This window comes from Rana temporaria, chromosome 4 (assembly GCF_905171775.1).
Source record: "Rana temporaria chromosome 4, aRanTem1.1, whole genome shotgun sequence".
NCBI classification, from domain to species: Eukaryota; Metazoa; Chordata; class Amphibia; order Anura; family Ranidae; genus Rana; species Rana temporaria.
This window is the reverse complement of record NC_053492.1, coordinates 1,372,654-1,387,698: the sequence shown is the minus strand read 5'-3', so window position 1 is coordinate 1,387,698 and position 15,045 is coordinate 1,372,654. Positions and strand designations below refer to the sequence as shown.

General features: G+C 51.1%; 1 protein-coding gene across 2 annotated transcripts in view; it reads right to left on the bottom strand.

Annotated features, from left to right (window-relative positions):
- The window catches only part of EMILIN1 (elastin microfibril interfacer 1), an 87,501-nt gene that overhangs the window by 29,850 nt on the left and 42,606 nt on the right, over positions 1–15,045 (bottom strand). For both annotated transcript variants that reach the window (XM_040347878.1, XM_040347880.1), the window contains one exon: positions 12,683–12,897. In XM_040347878.1, the coding sequence (XP_040203812.1) occupies positions 12,683–12,897 (215 nt within the window). The remainder of the gene's footprint in view (positions 1–12,682; positions 12,898–15,045) is intronic.

The following is a 15,045-nucleotide window of genomic DNA, read 5'->3' as shown; positions in this document are numbered from 1 at the left end:
TGTGCACTCAGGGCGGTCTGCACTTATGGAGGTGGTGTGTGCACTGAGGGGGTCTGCACTGATGGAAGGGGGTGTGCACTGAGGGAGGTCTGCACTGATGGAAGGGGGGTGTGTGCACTGAGGGGGTCTGCACTGATGGAAAGGGGTGTGCACTGAGGGAGGTCTGCACTTATGGAGGTGGGTGTGTGCACTGAGGGAGGTCTGCACTTATGGAGGTGGGTGTGTGCACTGAGGGGGGTCTGCACTGATAGAAGGGTGTGTGCACTCAGGGCGGTCTGCACTTATGGAGGTGGGTGGGTGCACTGAGGGGGTCTGCACTGAGGGGGTCTGCACTGATAGAAGGGTGTGTGCACTGGGGGGGTCTGCACTGATGGAAGGGGGTGTGCACTGAGGGAGGTCTGCACTTATGGAGGTGGGTGTGTGCACTGAGGGGGGTCTGCACTGATGGATGGGGGGTGGGCACTGAGGGGGTCTGCACTGATGGATAGGGGGTTTGCACTGAGGGGGGTCTGCACTGATTGATGGGGGTGTGCACTGTGGAGGGCTGCACTGATGCAGGTGTGTCTGCACTGATGGAGGGGGGTCTGTATTGAGGGAGGGGGTCTATACTGTGAGGGGTGTCTGTACTTAATGAAGGGGGTCTGTAATGAGGAAGGGGGGGTCTGAACTTAATGGAGGGGGGTCTGTACTGCTGGGGGTCTGTACTGATGGAGGGGGTCTGTAATGAGGGAGGGGGGGGGGGTCTGTACTGAGGGAGGTGTTCTATACTGTGGGGGTTGTCTGTACTTAATGAAGGGGGTCTGTAATAAGGGAGGGGGGTTCTGAACTTAATGGAGGGGGGTCTGTACTGATGGAGGGGGGTCTATACTGCTGGGGGTCTGTACTTGAGGGGGGTCTGTACTGATGGAGGGGGGTCTGTAATGAGGGAGGGGGGTCTGTACTGAGGGTGGACTATAGTTGGTGGAGGGGGGGGGGGGGGGACTCCAATTTTTTTCACACTGGGTGACGCCAACCTTAGTGACGCCACTGCTCACACTGATCACAGTAGGCATATGTGGGCACCGACCCCCCTGCCAGGTTTGTATTGTCCTGTCCGTGTCATCGTAGACCCAATAGGTTGGTTCTGGAAGAGTCGGTAGGTTCCCCCTCCCAAATACACAGACTATAACACAATGGGGGGAGGGATGGAACCTCCGACTTCCTGTCCTGGTGACAACCGCTCTCCTCTGTCACACGTAGTCAGAGGAAATCTCCCCCCCCCCCAATTCATCAGAGGGATTTATATTCCAGGATTTGGTTTTAGATGGAGGTTATATTTCTGCCCTGACTGCCTCTGGGGGGATGGGAAGGCAATTGGGGGGGTTGGGGTCAGTAGAGTAAGACTGTCCGTTCACTATTCCATATGGAGACGGATTGGTGAGAAGAAAGACGCTTCTTATCAGATTCTTCCCATAATCTGCGGCCTCTGATGGCGGCTCACCAACTATGACATCATCACTCTCTGTGACTCTCCTGCCAAACCAAACACATCCAGAGCTGGAAGATAAGAAATCATTCCGTGTTCCAAATAATCCCCGGAATGTCCCCTCGTGATGATGTCATGGACCCAGCTAAGGCAGAGAAAGTCCCTACACAGTCCTACCGGAAAACCACATGATGTCAGAGACCTCTATATGGGAGGTCCCAAGACTGTCCCCCTACAGTCCTACCGGAAAATCACATGATGTCAGAGACCTGTATATGGGAGGTCCCAAGACTGTCCTCCTACAGTCCTACCGGAAAATCACATGATGTCAGAGACCTGTATATGGGAGGTCCCAAGACTGTCCCCCTACAGTCCTACCGGAAAATCACATGATGTCAGAGACCTGTATATGGGAGGTCCCAAGACTGTCCTCCTACAGTCCTACCGGAAAATCACATGATGTCAGAGACCTGTATATGGGAGGTCCCAAGACTGTCCCCCTACAGTCCTACCGGAAAATCACACGATGTCAGAGACCTGTATATGGGAGGTCCCAAGACTGTCCTCCTACAGTCCTACCGGAAAATCACATGATGTCAGAGACCTGTATATGGGAGGTCCCAAGACTGTCCCCCTACAGTCCTACCGGAAAATCACATGATGTCAGAGACCTGTATATGGGAGGTCCCAAGACTGTCCTCCTACAGTCCTACCGGAAAATCACATGATGTCAGAGACCTGTATATGGGAGGTCCCAAGACTGTCCCCCTACAGTCCTACCGGAAAATCACATGATGTCAGAGACCTGTATATGGGAGGTCCCAAGACTGTCCCCCTACAGTCCTACTGGAAAATCACACGATGTCAGAGACCTGTATATGGGAGGTCCCAAGACTGTCCCCCTACAGTCCTACCGGAAAATCACATGATGTCAGAGACCTGTATATGGGAGGTCCCAAGACTGTCCCCCTACAGTCCTACTGGAAAATCACACGATGTCAGAGACCTGTATATGGGAGGTCCCAAGACTGTCCCCCTACAGTCCTACCGGAAAATCACATGATGTCAGAGACCTGTATATGGGAGGTCCCAAGACTGTCCTCCTACAGTCCTACCGGAAAATCACATGATGTCAGAGACCTGTATATGGGAGGTCCCAAGACTGTCCTCCTACAGTCCTACCGGAAAATCACACGATGTCAGAGACCTGTATATGGGAGGTCCCAAGACTGTCCTCCTACAGTCCTACCGGAAAATCACATGATGTCAGAGACCTGTATATGGGAGGTCCCAAGACTGTCCTACAGTCCTACCGGAAAATCACATGATGTCAGAGACCTGTATATGGGAGGTCCCAAGACTGTCCCCCTACAGTCCTACCGGAAAATCACATGATGTCAGAGACCTGTATATGGGAGGTCCCAAGACTGTCCTACAGTCCTACCGGAAAATCACATGATGTCAGAGACCTGTATATGGGAGGTCCCAAGACTGTCCCCCTACAGTCCTACCGGAAAATCACATGATGTCAGAGACCTGTATATGGGAGGTCCCAAGACTGTCCCCCTACAGTCCTACCGGAAAATCACATGATGTCAGAGACCTGTATATGGGAGGTCCCAAGACTGTCCTCCTACAGTCCTACCGGAAAATCACATGATGTCAGAGACCTGTATATGGGAGGTCCCAAGACTGTCCCCCTACAGTCCTACCGGAAAATCACATGATGTCAGAGACCTGAATATGGGAGGTCCCAAGACTGTCCCCCTACAGTCCTACCAGAAAATCACACGATGTCAGAGACCTGTATATGGGAGGTCCCAAGACTGTCCCCCTACAGTCCTACCGGAAAATCACATGATGTCAGAGACCTGTATATGGGAGGTCCCAAGACTGTCCTACAGTCCTACCGGAAAATCACATGATGTCAGAGACCTGTATATGGGAGGTCCCAAGACTGTCCCCCTACAGTCCTACCAGAAAATCACATGATGTCAGAGACCTGTATATGGAAGGTCCCAAGACTGTCCTCCTACAGTCCTACCGGAAAATCACATGATGTCAGAGACCTGTATATGGGAGGTCCCAAGACTGTCCTCCTACAGTCCTACCGGAAAATCACATGATGTCAGAGACCTGTATATGGGAGGTCCCAAGACTGTCCCCCTACAGTCCTACCGGAAAATCACATGATGTCAGAGACCTGTATATGGGAGGTCCCAAGACTGTCCTCCTACAGTCCTACCGGAAAATCACATGATGTCAGAGACCTGTATATGGGAGGTCCCAAGACTGTCCTCCTACAGTCCTACCGGAAAATCACATGGTGTCAGAGACCTGTATATGGGAGGTCCCAAGACTGTCCCCCTACAGTCCTACCGGAAAATCACATGATGTCAGAGACCTGTATATGGGAGGTCCCAAGACTGTCCTCCTACAGTCCTACCGGAAAATCACATGATGTCAGAGACCTGTATATGGGAGGTCCCAAGACTGTCCCCCTACAGTCCTACCGGAAAATCACATGATGTCAGAGACCTGTATATGGGAGGTCCCAAGACTGTCCCCCTACAGTCCTACCGGAAAATCACATGATGTCAGAGACCTGTATATGGGAGGTCCCAAGACTGTCCTCCTACAGTCCTACCGGAAAATCACATGATGTCAGAGACCTGTATATGGGAGGTCCCAAGACTGTCCTCCTACAGTCCTACCGGAAAATCACATGATGTCAGAGACCTGTATATGGGAGGTCCCAAGACTGTCCCCCTACAGTCCTACCGGAAAATCACTTGATGTCAGAGACCTGTATATGGGAGGTCCCAAGACTGTCCTACAGTCCTACCGGAAAATCACATGATGTCAGAGACCTGTATATGGGAGGTCCCAAGACTGTCCCCCTACAGTCCTACCGGAAAATCACATGATGTCAGAGACCTGTATATGGGAGGTCCCAAGACTGTCCCCCTACAGTCCTACCGGAAAATCACACGATGTCAGAGACCTGTATATGGGAGGTCCCAAGACTGTCCCCCTACAGTCCTACCGGAAAATCACATGATGTCAGAGACCTGTATATGGGAGGTCCCAAGACTGTCCTACAGTCCTACCGGAAAATCACATGATGTCAGAGACCTGTATATGGGAGGTCCCAAGACTGTCCCCCTACAGTCCTACCGGAAAATCACATGATGTCAGAGACCTGAATATGGGAGGTCCCAAGACTGTCCCCCTACAGTCCTACCAGAAAATCACACGATGTCAGAGACCTGTATATGGGAGGTCCCAAGACTGTCCTCCTACAGTCCTACCGGAAAATCACATGATGTCAGAGACCTGTATATGGGAGGTCCCAAGACTGTCCTCCTACAGTCCTACCGGAAAATCACATGATGTCAGAGACCTGTATATGGGAGGTCCCAAGACTGTCCTCCTACAGTCCTATCGGAAAATCACATGATGTCAGAGACCTGTATATGGGAGGTCCCAAGACTGTCCCCCTACAGTCCTACCGGAAAATCACATGATGTCAGAGACCTGTATATGGGAGGTCCCAAGACTGTCCTCCTACAGTCCTACCGGAAAATCACACGATGTCAGAGACCTGTATATGGGAGGTCCCAAGACTGTCCTCCTACAGTCCTACCGGAAAATCACATGATGTCAGAGACCTGTATATGGGAGGTCCCAAGACTGTCCTACAGTCCTACCGGAAAATCACATGATGTCAGAGACCTGTATATGGGAGGTCCCAAGACTGTCCTCCTACAGTCCTACCGGAAAATCACATGATGTCAGAGACCTGTATATGGGAGGTCCCAAGACTGTCCTCCTACAGTCCTACCGGAAAATCACATGATGTCAGAGACCTGTATATGGGAGGTCCCAAGACTGTCCTCCTACAGTCCTACCGGAAAATCACATGATGTCAGAGACCTGTATATGGGAGGTCCCAAGACTGTCCCCCTACAGTCCTACCGGAAAATCACATGATGTCAGAGACCTGTATATGGGAGGTCCCAAGACTGTCCTCCTACAGTCCTACCGGAAAATCACATGATGTCAGAGACCTGTATATGGGAGGTCCCAAGACTGTCCCCCTACAGTCCTACCGGAAAATCACATGATGTCAGAGACCTGTATATGGGAGGTCCCAAGACTGTCCCCCTACAGTCCTACCGGAAAATCACATGATGTCAGAGACCTGTATATGGGAGGTCCCAAGACTGTCCTCCTACAGTCCTACCGGAAAATCACATGATGTCAGAGACCTGTATATGGGAGGTCCCAAGACTGTCCCCCTACAGTCCTACCGGAAAATCACATGATGTCAGAGACCTGTATATGGGAGGTCCCAAGACTGTCCCCCTACAGTCCTACCGGAAAATCACATGATGTCAGAGACCTGTATATGGGAGGTCCCAAGACTGTCCTCCTACAGTCCTACCGGAAAATCACATGATGTCAGAGACCTGTATATGGGAGGTCCCAAGACTGTCCCCCTACAGTCCTACCGGAAAATCACATGATGTCAGAGACCTGTATATGGGAGGTCCCAAGACTGTCCTACAGTCCTACCGGAAAATCACATGATGTCAGAGACCTGTATATGGGAGGTCCCAAGACTGTCCTCCTACAGTCCTACCGGAAAATCACATGATGTCAGAGACCTGTATATGGGAGGTCCCAAGACTGTCCTCCTACAGTCCTACCGGAAAATCACATGATGTCAGAGACCTGTATATGGGAGGTCCCAAGACTGTCCCCCTACAGTCCTACCGGAAAATCACATGATGTCAGAGACCTGTATATGGGAGGTCCCAAGACTGTCCTCCTACAGTCCTACCGGAAAATCACATGATGTCATGGACCTGTATATGGGAGGTCCCAAGACTGTCCTCCTACAGTCCTACCGGAAAATCACATGATGTCAGAGACCTGTATATGGGAGGTCCCAAGACTGTCCTACAGTCCTACCGGAAAATCACACGATGTCAGAGACCTGTATATGGGAGGTCCCAAGACTGTCCCCCTACAGTCCTACCGGAAAATCACATGATGTCAGAGACCTGTATATGGGAGGTCCCAAGACTGTCCCCCTACAGTCCTACCGGAAAATCACATGATGTCAGAGACCTGTATATGGGGGGTCCAAGACTGTCCTCCTACAGTCCTACCGGAAAATCACATGATGTCAGAGACCTGTATATGGGAGGTCCCAAGACTGTCCCCCTACAGTCCTACCGGAAAATCACACGATGTCAGAGACCTGTATATGGGAGGTCCCAAGACTGTCCCCCTACAGTCCTACCGGAAAATCACATGATGTCAGAGACCTGTATATGGGAGGTCCCAAGACTGTCCCCCTACAGTCCTACCGGAAAATCACATGATGTCAGAGACCTGTATATGGGAGGTCCCAAGACTGTCCTCCTACAGTCCTACCGGAAAATCACATGATGTCAGAGACCTGTATATGGGAGGTCCCAAGACTGTCCCCCTACAGTCCTACCGGAAAATCACATGATGTCAGAGACCTGTATATGGGAGGTCCCAAGACTGTCCCCCTACAGTCCTACCGGAAAATCACATGATGTCAGAGACCTGTATATGGGAGGTCCCAAGACTGTCCTCCTACAGTCCTACCGGAAAATCACATGATGTCAGAGACCTGTATATGGGAGGTCCCAAGACTGTCCCCCTACAGTCCTACCGGAAAATCACATGATGTCAGAGACCTGTATATGGGAGGTCCCAAGACTGTCCCCCTACAGTCCTACCGGAAAATCACATGATGTCAGAGACCTGTATATGGGAGGTCCCAAGACTGTCCTCCTACAGTCCTACCGGAAAATCACATGATGTCAGAGACCTGTATATGGGAGGTCCCAAGACTGTCCCCCTACAGTCCTACCGGAAAATCACATGATGTCAGAGACCTGTATATGGGAGGTCCCAAGACTGTCCTACTACAGTCCTACCGGAAAATCACATGATGTCAGAGACCTGTATATGGGAGGTCCCAAGACTGTCCCCCTACAGTCCTACCGGAAAATCACATGATGTCAGAGACCTGTATATGGGAGGTCCCAAGACTGTCCCCCTACAGTCCTACCGGAAAATCACATGATGTCAGAGACCTGTATATGGGAGGTCCCAAGACTGTCCCCCTACAGTCCTACCGGAAAATCACACGATGTCAGAGACCTGTATATGGGAGGTCCCAAGACTGTCCCCCTACAGTCCTACCGGAAAATCACATGATGTCAGAGACCTGTATATGGGAGGTCCCAAGACTGTCCCCCTACAGTCCTACCGGAAAATCACATGATGTCAGAGACCTGTATATGGGAGGTCCCAAGACTGTCCTCCTACAGTCCTACCGGAAAATCACATGATGTCAGAGACCTGTATATGGGAGGTCCCAAGACTGTCCCCCTACAGTCCTACCGGAAAATCACATGATGTCAGAGACCTGTATATGGGAGGTCCCAAGACTGTCCCCCTACAGTCCTACCGGAAAATCACATGATGTCAGAGACCTGTATATGGGAGGTCCCAAGACTGTCCTCCTACAGTCCTACCGGAAAATCACATGATGTCAGAGACCTGTATATGGGAGGTCCCAAGACTGTCCTACAGTCCTACCGGAAAATCACATGATGTCAGAGACCTGTATATGGGAGGTCCCAAGACTGTCCTCCTACAGTCCTACCGGAAAATCACATGATGTCAGAGACCTGTATATGGGAGGTCCCAAGACTGTCCCCCTACAGTCCTACCGGAAAATCACATGATGTCAGAGACCTGTATATGGGAGGTCCCAAGACTGTCCCCCTACAGTCCTACCGGAAAATCACATGATGTCAGAGACCTGTATATGGGAGGTCCCAAGACTGTCCCCCTACAGTCCTACCGGAAAATCACATGATGTCAGAGACCTGTATATGGGAGGTCCCAAGACTGTCCCCCTACAGTCCTACCGGAAAATCACATGATGTCAGAGACCTGTATATGGGAGGTCCCAAGACTGTCCTCCTACAGTCCTACCGGAAAATCACATGATGTCAGAGACCAGTATATGGGAGGTCCCAAGACTGTCCTCCTACAGTCCTACCGGAAAATCACATGATGTCAGAGACCTGTATATGGGAGGTCCCAAGACTGTCCCCCTACAGTCCTACCGGAAAATCACATGATGTCAGAGACCTGTATATGGGAGGTCCCAAGACTGTCCTCCTACAGTCCTACCGGAAAATCACATGATGTCAGAGACCTGTATATGGGAGGTCCCAAGACTGTCCTCCTACAGTCCTACCGGAAAATCACATGATGTCAGAGACCTGTATATGGGAGGTCCCAAGACTGTCCCCCTACAGTCCTACCGGAAAATCACATGATGTCAGAGACCTGTATATGGGAGGTCCCAAGACTGTCCCCCTACAGTCCTACCGAAAAATCACATGATGTCAGAGACCTGTATATGGGAGGTCCCAAGACTGTCCTCCTACAGTCCTACCGGAAAATCACATGATGTCAGAGACCTGTATATGGGAGGTCCCAAGACTGTCCTACAGTCCTACCGGAAAATCACATGATGTCAGAGACCTGTATATGGGAGGTCCCAAGACTGTCCCCCTACAGTCCTACCGGAAAATCACATGATGTCAGAGACCTGTATATGGGAGGTCCCAAGACTGTCCCTCTACAGTCCTACCGGAAAATCACATGATGTCAGAGACCTGTATATGGGAGGTCCCAAGACTGTCCCCCTACAGTCCTACCGGAAAATCACATGATGTCAGAGACCTGTATATGGGAGGTCCCAAGACTGTCCCCCTACAGTCCTACCGGAAAATCACATGATGTCAGAGACCTGTATATGGGAGGTCCCAAGACTGTCCCCCTACAGTCCTACCGGAAAATCACATGATGTCAGAGACCTGTATATGGGAGGTCCCAAGACTGTCCTCCTACAGTCCTACCGGAAAATCACATGATGTCAGAGACCTGTATATGGGAGGTCCCAAGACTGTCCCCCTACAGTCCTACCGGAAAATCACATGATGTCAGAGACCTGTATATGGGAGGTCCCAAGACTGTCCTCCTACAGTCCTACCGGAAAATCACATGATGTCAGAGACCTGTATATGGGAGGTCCCAAGACTGTCCTACAGTCCTACCGGAAAATCACATGATGTCAGAGACCTGTATATGGGAGGTCCCAAGACTGTCCTCCTACAGTCCTACCGGAAAATCACATGATGTCAGAGACCTGTATATGGGAGGTCCCAAGACTGTCCCCCTACAGTCCTACCGGAAAATCACATGATGTCAGAGACCTGTATATGGGAGGTCCCAAGACTGTCCCCCTACAGTCCTACCGGAAAATCACACGATGTCAGAGACCTGTATATGGGAGGTCCCAAGACTGTCCCCCTACAGTCCTACCGGAAAATCACATGATGTCAGAGACCTGTATATGGGAGGTCCCAAGACTGTCCTCCTACAGTCCTACCGGAAAATCACATGATGTCAGAGACCTGTATATGGGAGGTCCCAAGACTGTCCTCCTACAGTCCTACCGGAAAATCACATGATGTCAGAGACCTGTATATGGGAGGTCCCAAGACTGTCCTCCTACAGTCCTACCGGAAAATCACATGATGTCAGAGACCTGTATATGGGAGGACCCAAGACTGTCCTCCTACAGTCCTACCGGAAAATCACATGATGTCAGAGACCTGTATATGGGAGGTCCCAAGACTGTCCCCCTACAGTCCTACCGGAAAATCACATGATGTCAGAGACCTGTATATGGGAGGTCCCAAGACTGTCCCCCTACAGTCCTACCGGAAAATCACATGATGTCAGAGACCTGTATATGGGAGGTCCCAAGACTGTCCCCCTACAGTCCTACCGGAAAATCACATGATGTCAGAGACCTGTATATGGGAGGTCCCAAGACTGTCCCCCTACAGTCCTACCGGAAAATCACATGATGTCAGAGACCTGTATATGGGAGGTCCCAAGACTGTCCTACAGTCCTACCGGAAAATCACATGATGTCAGAGACCTGTATATGGGAGGTCCCAAGACTGTCCTACAGTCCTACCGGAAAATCACATGATGTCAGAGACCTGTATATGGGAGGTCCCAAGACTGTCCTACAGTCCTACCGGAAAATCACATGATGTCAGAGACCTGTATATGGGAGGTCCCAAGACTGTCCTTCTACAGTCCTACCGGAAAATCACATGATGTCAGAGACCTGTATATGGGAGGTCCCAAGACTGTCCTACAGTCCTACCGGAAAATCACATGATGTCAGAGACCTGTATATGGGAGGTCCCAAGACTGTCCTCCTACAGTCCTACCGGAAAATCACATGATGTCAGAGACCTGTATATGGGAGGTCCCAAGACTGTCCCCCTACAGTCCTACCGGAAAATCACATGATGTCAGAGACCTGTATATGGGAGGTCCCAAGACTGTCCTCCTACAGTCCTACCGGAAAATCACATGATGTCAGAGACCTGTATATGGGAGGTCCCAAGACTGTCCCCCTACAGTCCTACCGGAAAATCACATGATGTCAGAGACCTGTATATGGGAGGTCCCAAGACTGTCCTACAGTCCTACCGGGAAATCACATGATGTCAGAGACCTGTATATGGGAGGTCCCAAGACTGTCCTACAGTCCTACCGGAAAATCACATGATGTCAGAGACCTGTATATGGGAGGTCCCAAGACTGTCCTCCTACAGTCCTACCGGAAAATCACATGATGTCAGAGACCTGTATATGGGAGGTCCCAAGACTGTCCTACAGTCCTACCGGAAAATCTCATGATGTCAGAGACCTGTATATGGGAGGTCCCAAGACTGTCCTCCTACAGTCCTACCGGAAAATCACATGATGTCAGAGACCTGTATATGGGAGGTCCCAAGACTGTCCTACAGTCCTACCGGAAAATCACATGATGTCAGAGACCTGTATATGGGAGGTCCCAAGACTGTCCCCCTACAGTCCTACCGGAAAATCACATGATGTCAGAGACCTGTATATGGGAGGTCCCAAGACTGTCCCTCTACAGTCCTACCGGAAAATCACATGATGTCAGAGACCTGTATATGGGAGGTCCCAAGACTGTCCCCCTACAGTCCTACCGGAAAATCACATGATGTCAGAGACCTGTATATGGGAGGTCCCAAGACTGTCCCCCTACAGTCCTACCGGAAAATCACATGATGTCAGAGACCAGTATATGGGAGGTCCCAAGACTGTCCTCCTACAGTCCTACCGGAAAATCACATGATGTCAGAGACCTGTATATGGGAGGTCCCAAGACTGTCCTCCTACAGTCTTACCGGAAAATCACATGATGTCAGAGACCTGTATATGGGAGGTCCCAAGACTGTCCTCCTACAGTCCTACCGGAAAATCACACGATGTCAGAGAGCTGTATATGGGAGGTCCCAAGACTGTCCCCCTACAGTCCTACCGGAAAATCACATGATGTCAGAGACCTGTATATGGGAGGTCCCAAGACTGTCCTCCTACAGTCCTACCGGAAAATCACATGATGTCAGAGACCTGTATATGGGAGGTCCCAAGACTGTCCCCCTACAGTCCTACCGGAAAATCACATGATGTCAGAGACCTGTATATGGGAGGTCCCAAGACTGTCCTACAGTCCTACCGGAAAATCACACGATGTCAGAGACCTGTATATGGGAGGTCCCAAGACTGTCCTCCTACAGTCCTACCGGAAAATCACATGATGTCAGAGACCTGTATATGGGAGGTCCCAAGACTGTCCCCCTACAGTCCTACCGGAAAATCACATGATGTCAGAGACCTGTATATGGGAGGTCCCAAGACTGTCCCCCTACAGTCCTACCGGAAAATCACATGATGTCAGAGACCTGTATATGGGAGGTCCCAAGACTGTCCCCCTACAGTCCTACCGGAAAATCACATGATGTCAGAGACCTGTATATGGGAGGTCCCAAGACTGTCCTCCTACAGTCCTACCGGAAAATCACATGATGTCAGAGACCTGTATATGGGAGGTCCCAAGACTGTCCTACAGTCCTACCGGAAAATCACATGATGTCAGAGACCTGTATATGGGAGGTCCCCACAATGTCGCTACTCAGTCCTTCTGGGGAAAATGAGATAATCAGAGTCTCGGAATTGAATGACTAAACTTACCTTCCCCTCCAGATCCGGTTAGATGATTCCCCCCACTGGATCCAGAAATATTGGGCCTTACAGGTCTGGGCCGAGGTCTGCTGGTGGGGATCTGAGGACCTCCCGCCGGTCCTTCCATGCAATCATCTCCGGAATATCCCTGGCAGCACTTCCACTCCATGTCTGACACCGTCTTGTAGGCCACCTTGTATCTCGGCCGGACAAAACTCCGATACCTGAGAGAGGAGAAGAAGGAGGAGGATGACGGAGCGACACAATCCATATCGTCCGTATACACCAAAAACACGTCACCGAGCTTTCACATCCTCCATATACACCAAAGACACGTCACCGAGCTTTCACATCCTCCATATACACCAAAGACACGTCACCGAGCTTTCACATCATCCATATACACCAAAGACACGTCACCGAGCTTACACATCATTGGAATGGAGGTTTTATCCGGAGGGGGGGCTGGAATGGAGGTTTTATCCGGAGAGGGGGGGTTAGAACGAAAGTTTTATCCGGAGGGGGGGTTGGAACGAAAGTTTTATCCGGAGGGGGGGTTAGAATGGAGGTTTTATCCAGATGGGGGTTGGAATAGAAGTTTTATCTCGGAGGGGGGGGTTAGAATGAAAGTTTTATCCGGAGGGGGGGTTGGAATGGAGGTTTTATCCGGAGGGGGGGCTGGAATGGAGGTTTTATCCAGATGGGGGCTGGAATAGAAGTTTTATCCGGAGGGGGGCTGGAATGGAGGTTTTATCCGGAGGGGGGTTGGAATGGAGGTTTTATCCGGAGGGGGGCTGGAATGGAAGTTTTATCCGGAGGGGGGGTTGGAATGGAGGTTTTATCCGGAGGGGGGGTTGGAATGGAGGTTTTATCCGGAGGGGGGGTTGGAATGGAGGTTTTATCCGGAGGGGGGTTGGAATGGAGGTTTTATCCGGAGGGGGGGTTGGAATGGAGGTTTTATCCGGAGGGGGGTTGGAATGGAGGTTTTATCCGGAGGGGGGGTTGGAATGGAGGTTTTATCCGGAGGGGGGGTTGGAATGGAGGTTTTATCCGGAGGGGGGTTGGAATGGAGGTTTTATCCGGAGGGGGGGTTGGAATGGAGGTTTTATCCGGAGGGGGGGTTGGAATGGAGGTTTTATCCGGAGGGGGGGTTGGAATGGAGGTTTTATCCGGAGGGGGGTTGGAATAGAAGTTTTATCCGGAGGGGGGGGGGTTGGAATGGAAGTTTTATCCGGAGGGGGGGTTGGAATGGAGGTTTTATGCGGAGGGGGGTTGGAATGGAAGTTTTATCCGGAGGGGGGGTTGGAATGGAGGTTTTATCCGGAGGGGGGTTGGAATGGAGGTTTTATCCGGAGGGGGGTTGGAATGGAAGTTTTATCCGGAGGGGGGGTTGGAATGGAGGTTTTATCCGGAGGGGGGGTTGGAATGGAGGTTTTATCCGGAGGGGGTGTTAGAACGAAAGTTTTATCCGGAGGGGGGGTTGGAATAGAAGTTTTATCCAGATGGGGGTTGGAATGGAGGTTTTATCCGGAGGGGGGGTTGGAATGGAAGTTTTATCCGGAGGGGGGTTGGAATGGAGGATTTATCCGGAGGGGGGGTTGGAATGGAAGTTTTATCCGGAGGGGGGTTGGAATGGAGGTTTTATCCAGGGGGGGGCTGGAATGGAAGTTTTATCCGGAGGGGGGGTTGGAATGGAGGTTTTATCCAGGGGGGGGCTGGAATGGAAGTTTTATCCGGAGGGGGGGTTGGAATGGAGGTTTTATACGGAGGGGGGGGTTGGAATGGAGGTTTTATCTGGAGGGGGGGTTGGAATGGAGGTTTTATCCGGAGGGGGGGTTGGAATGGAGGATTTATCCGGAGGGGGGGTTGGAATAGAAGTTTTATCCGGAGGGGGGGTTGGAATGGAAGTTTTATCCGGAGGGGGGGTTGGAATGGAGGTTTTATCCGGAGGGGGGGTTGGAATGGAGGTTTTATCCGGAGGGGGGGTTGGAATGGAGGTTTTATCCGGAGGGGGGGTTGGAATGGAGGTTTTATCCGGAGGGGGGTTGGAATGGAGTTTTTATCTGGAGGGGGGGTTGGAATGGAGGTTTTATCCGGAGGGGGGGTTGGAATAGAAGTTTTATCTCGGAGGGGGGGTTGGAATGGAGGTTTTATCCGGAGGGGGGGTTGGAATAGAAGTTTTATCTCGGAGCGGGAAGTGGATGTGTGGAAGGGCAGATCTTATCTTCCAGGAGGGGGGGTTAGAATGGAAGTTTTATCCGGAGGGGGGGTTAGAATTAAAGTTTTATCCAGATGGGGGTTGGAATGGAGGTTTTATCCGGAGGGGGGGTTGGAATGGAGGTTTTATCCGGAGAGGGGGTTGGAATGGAAGT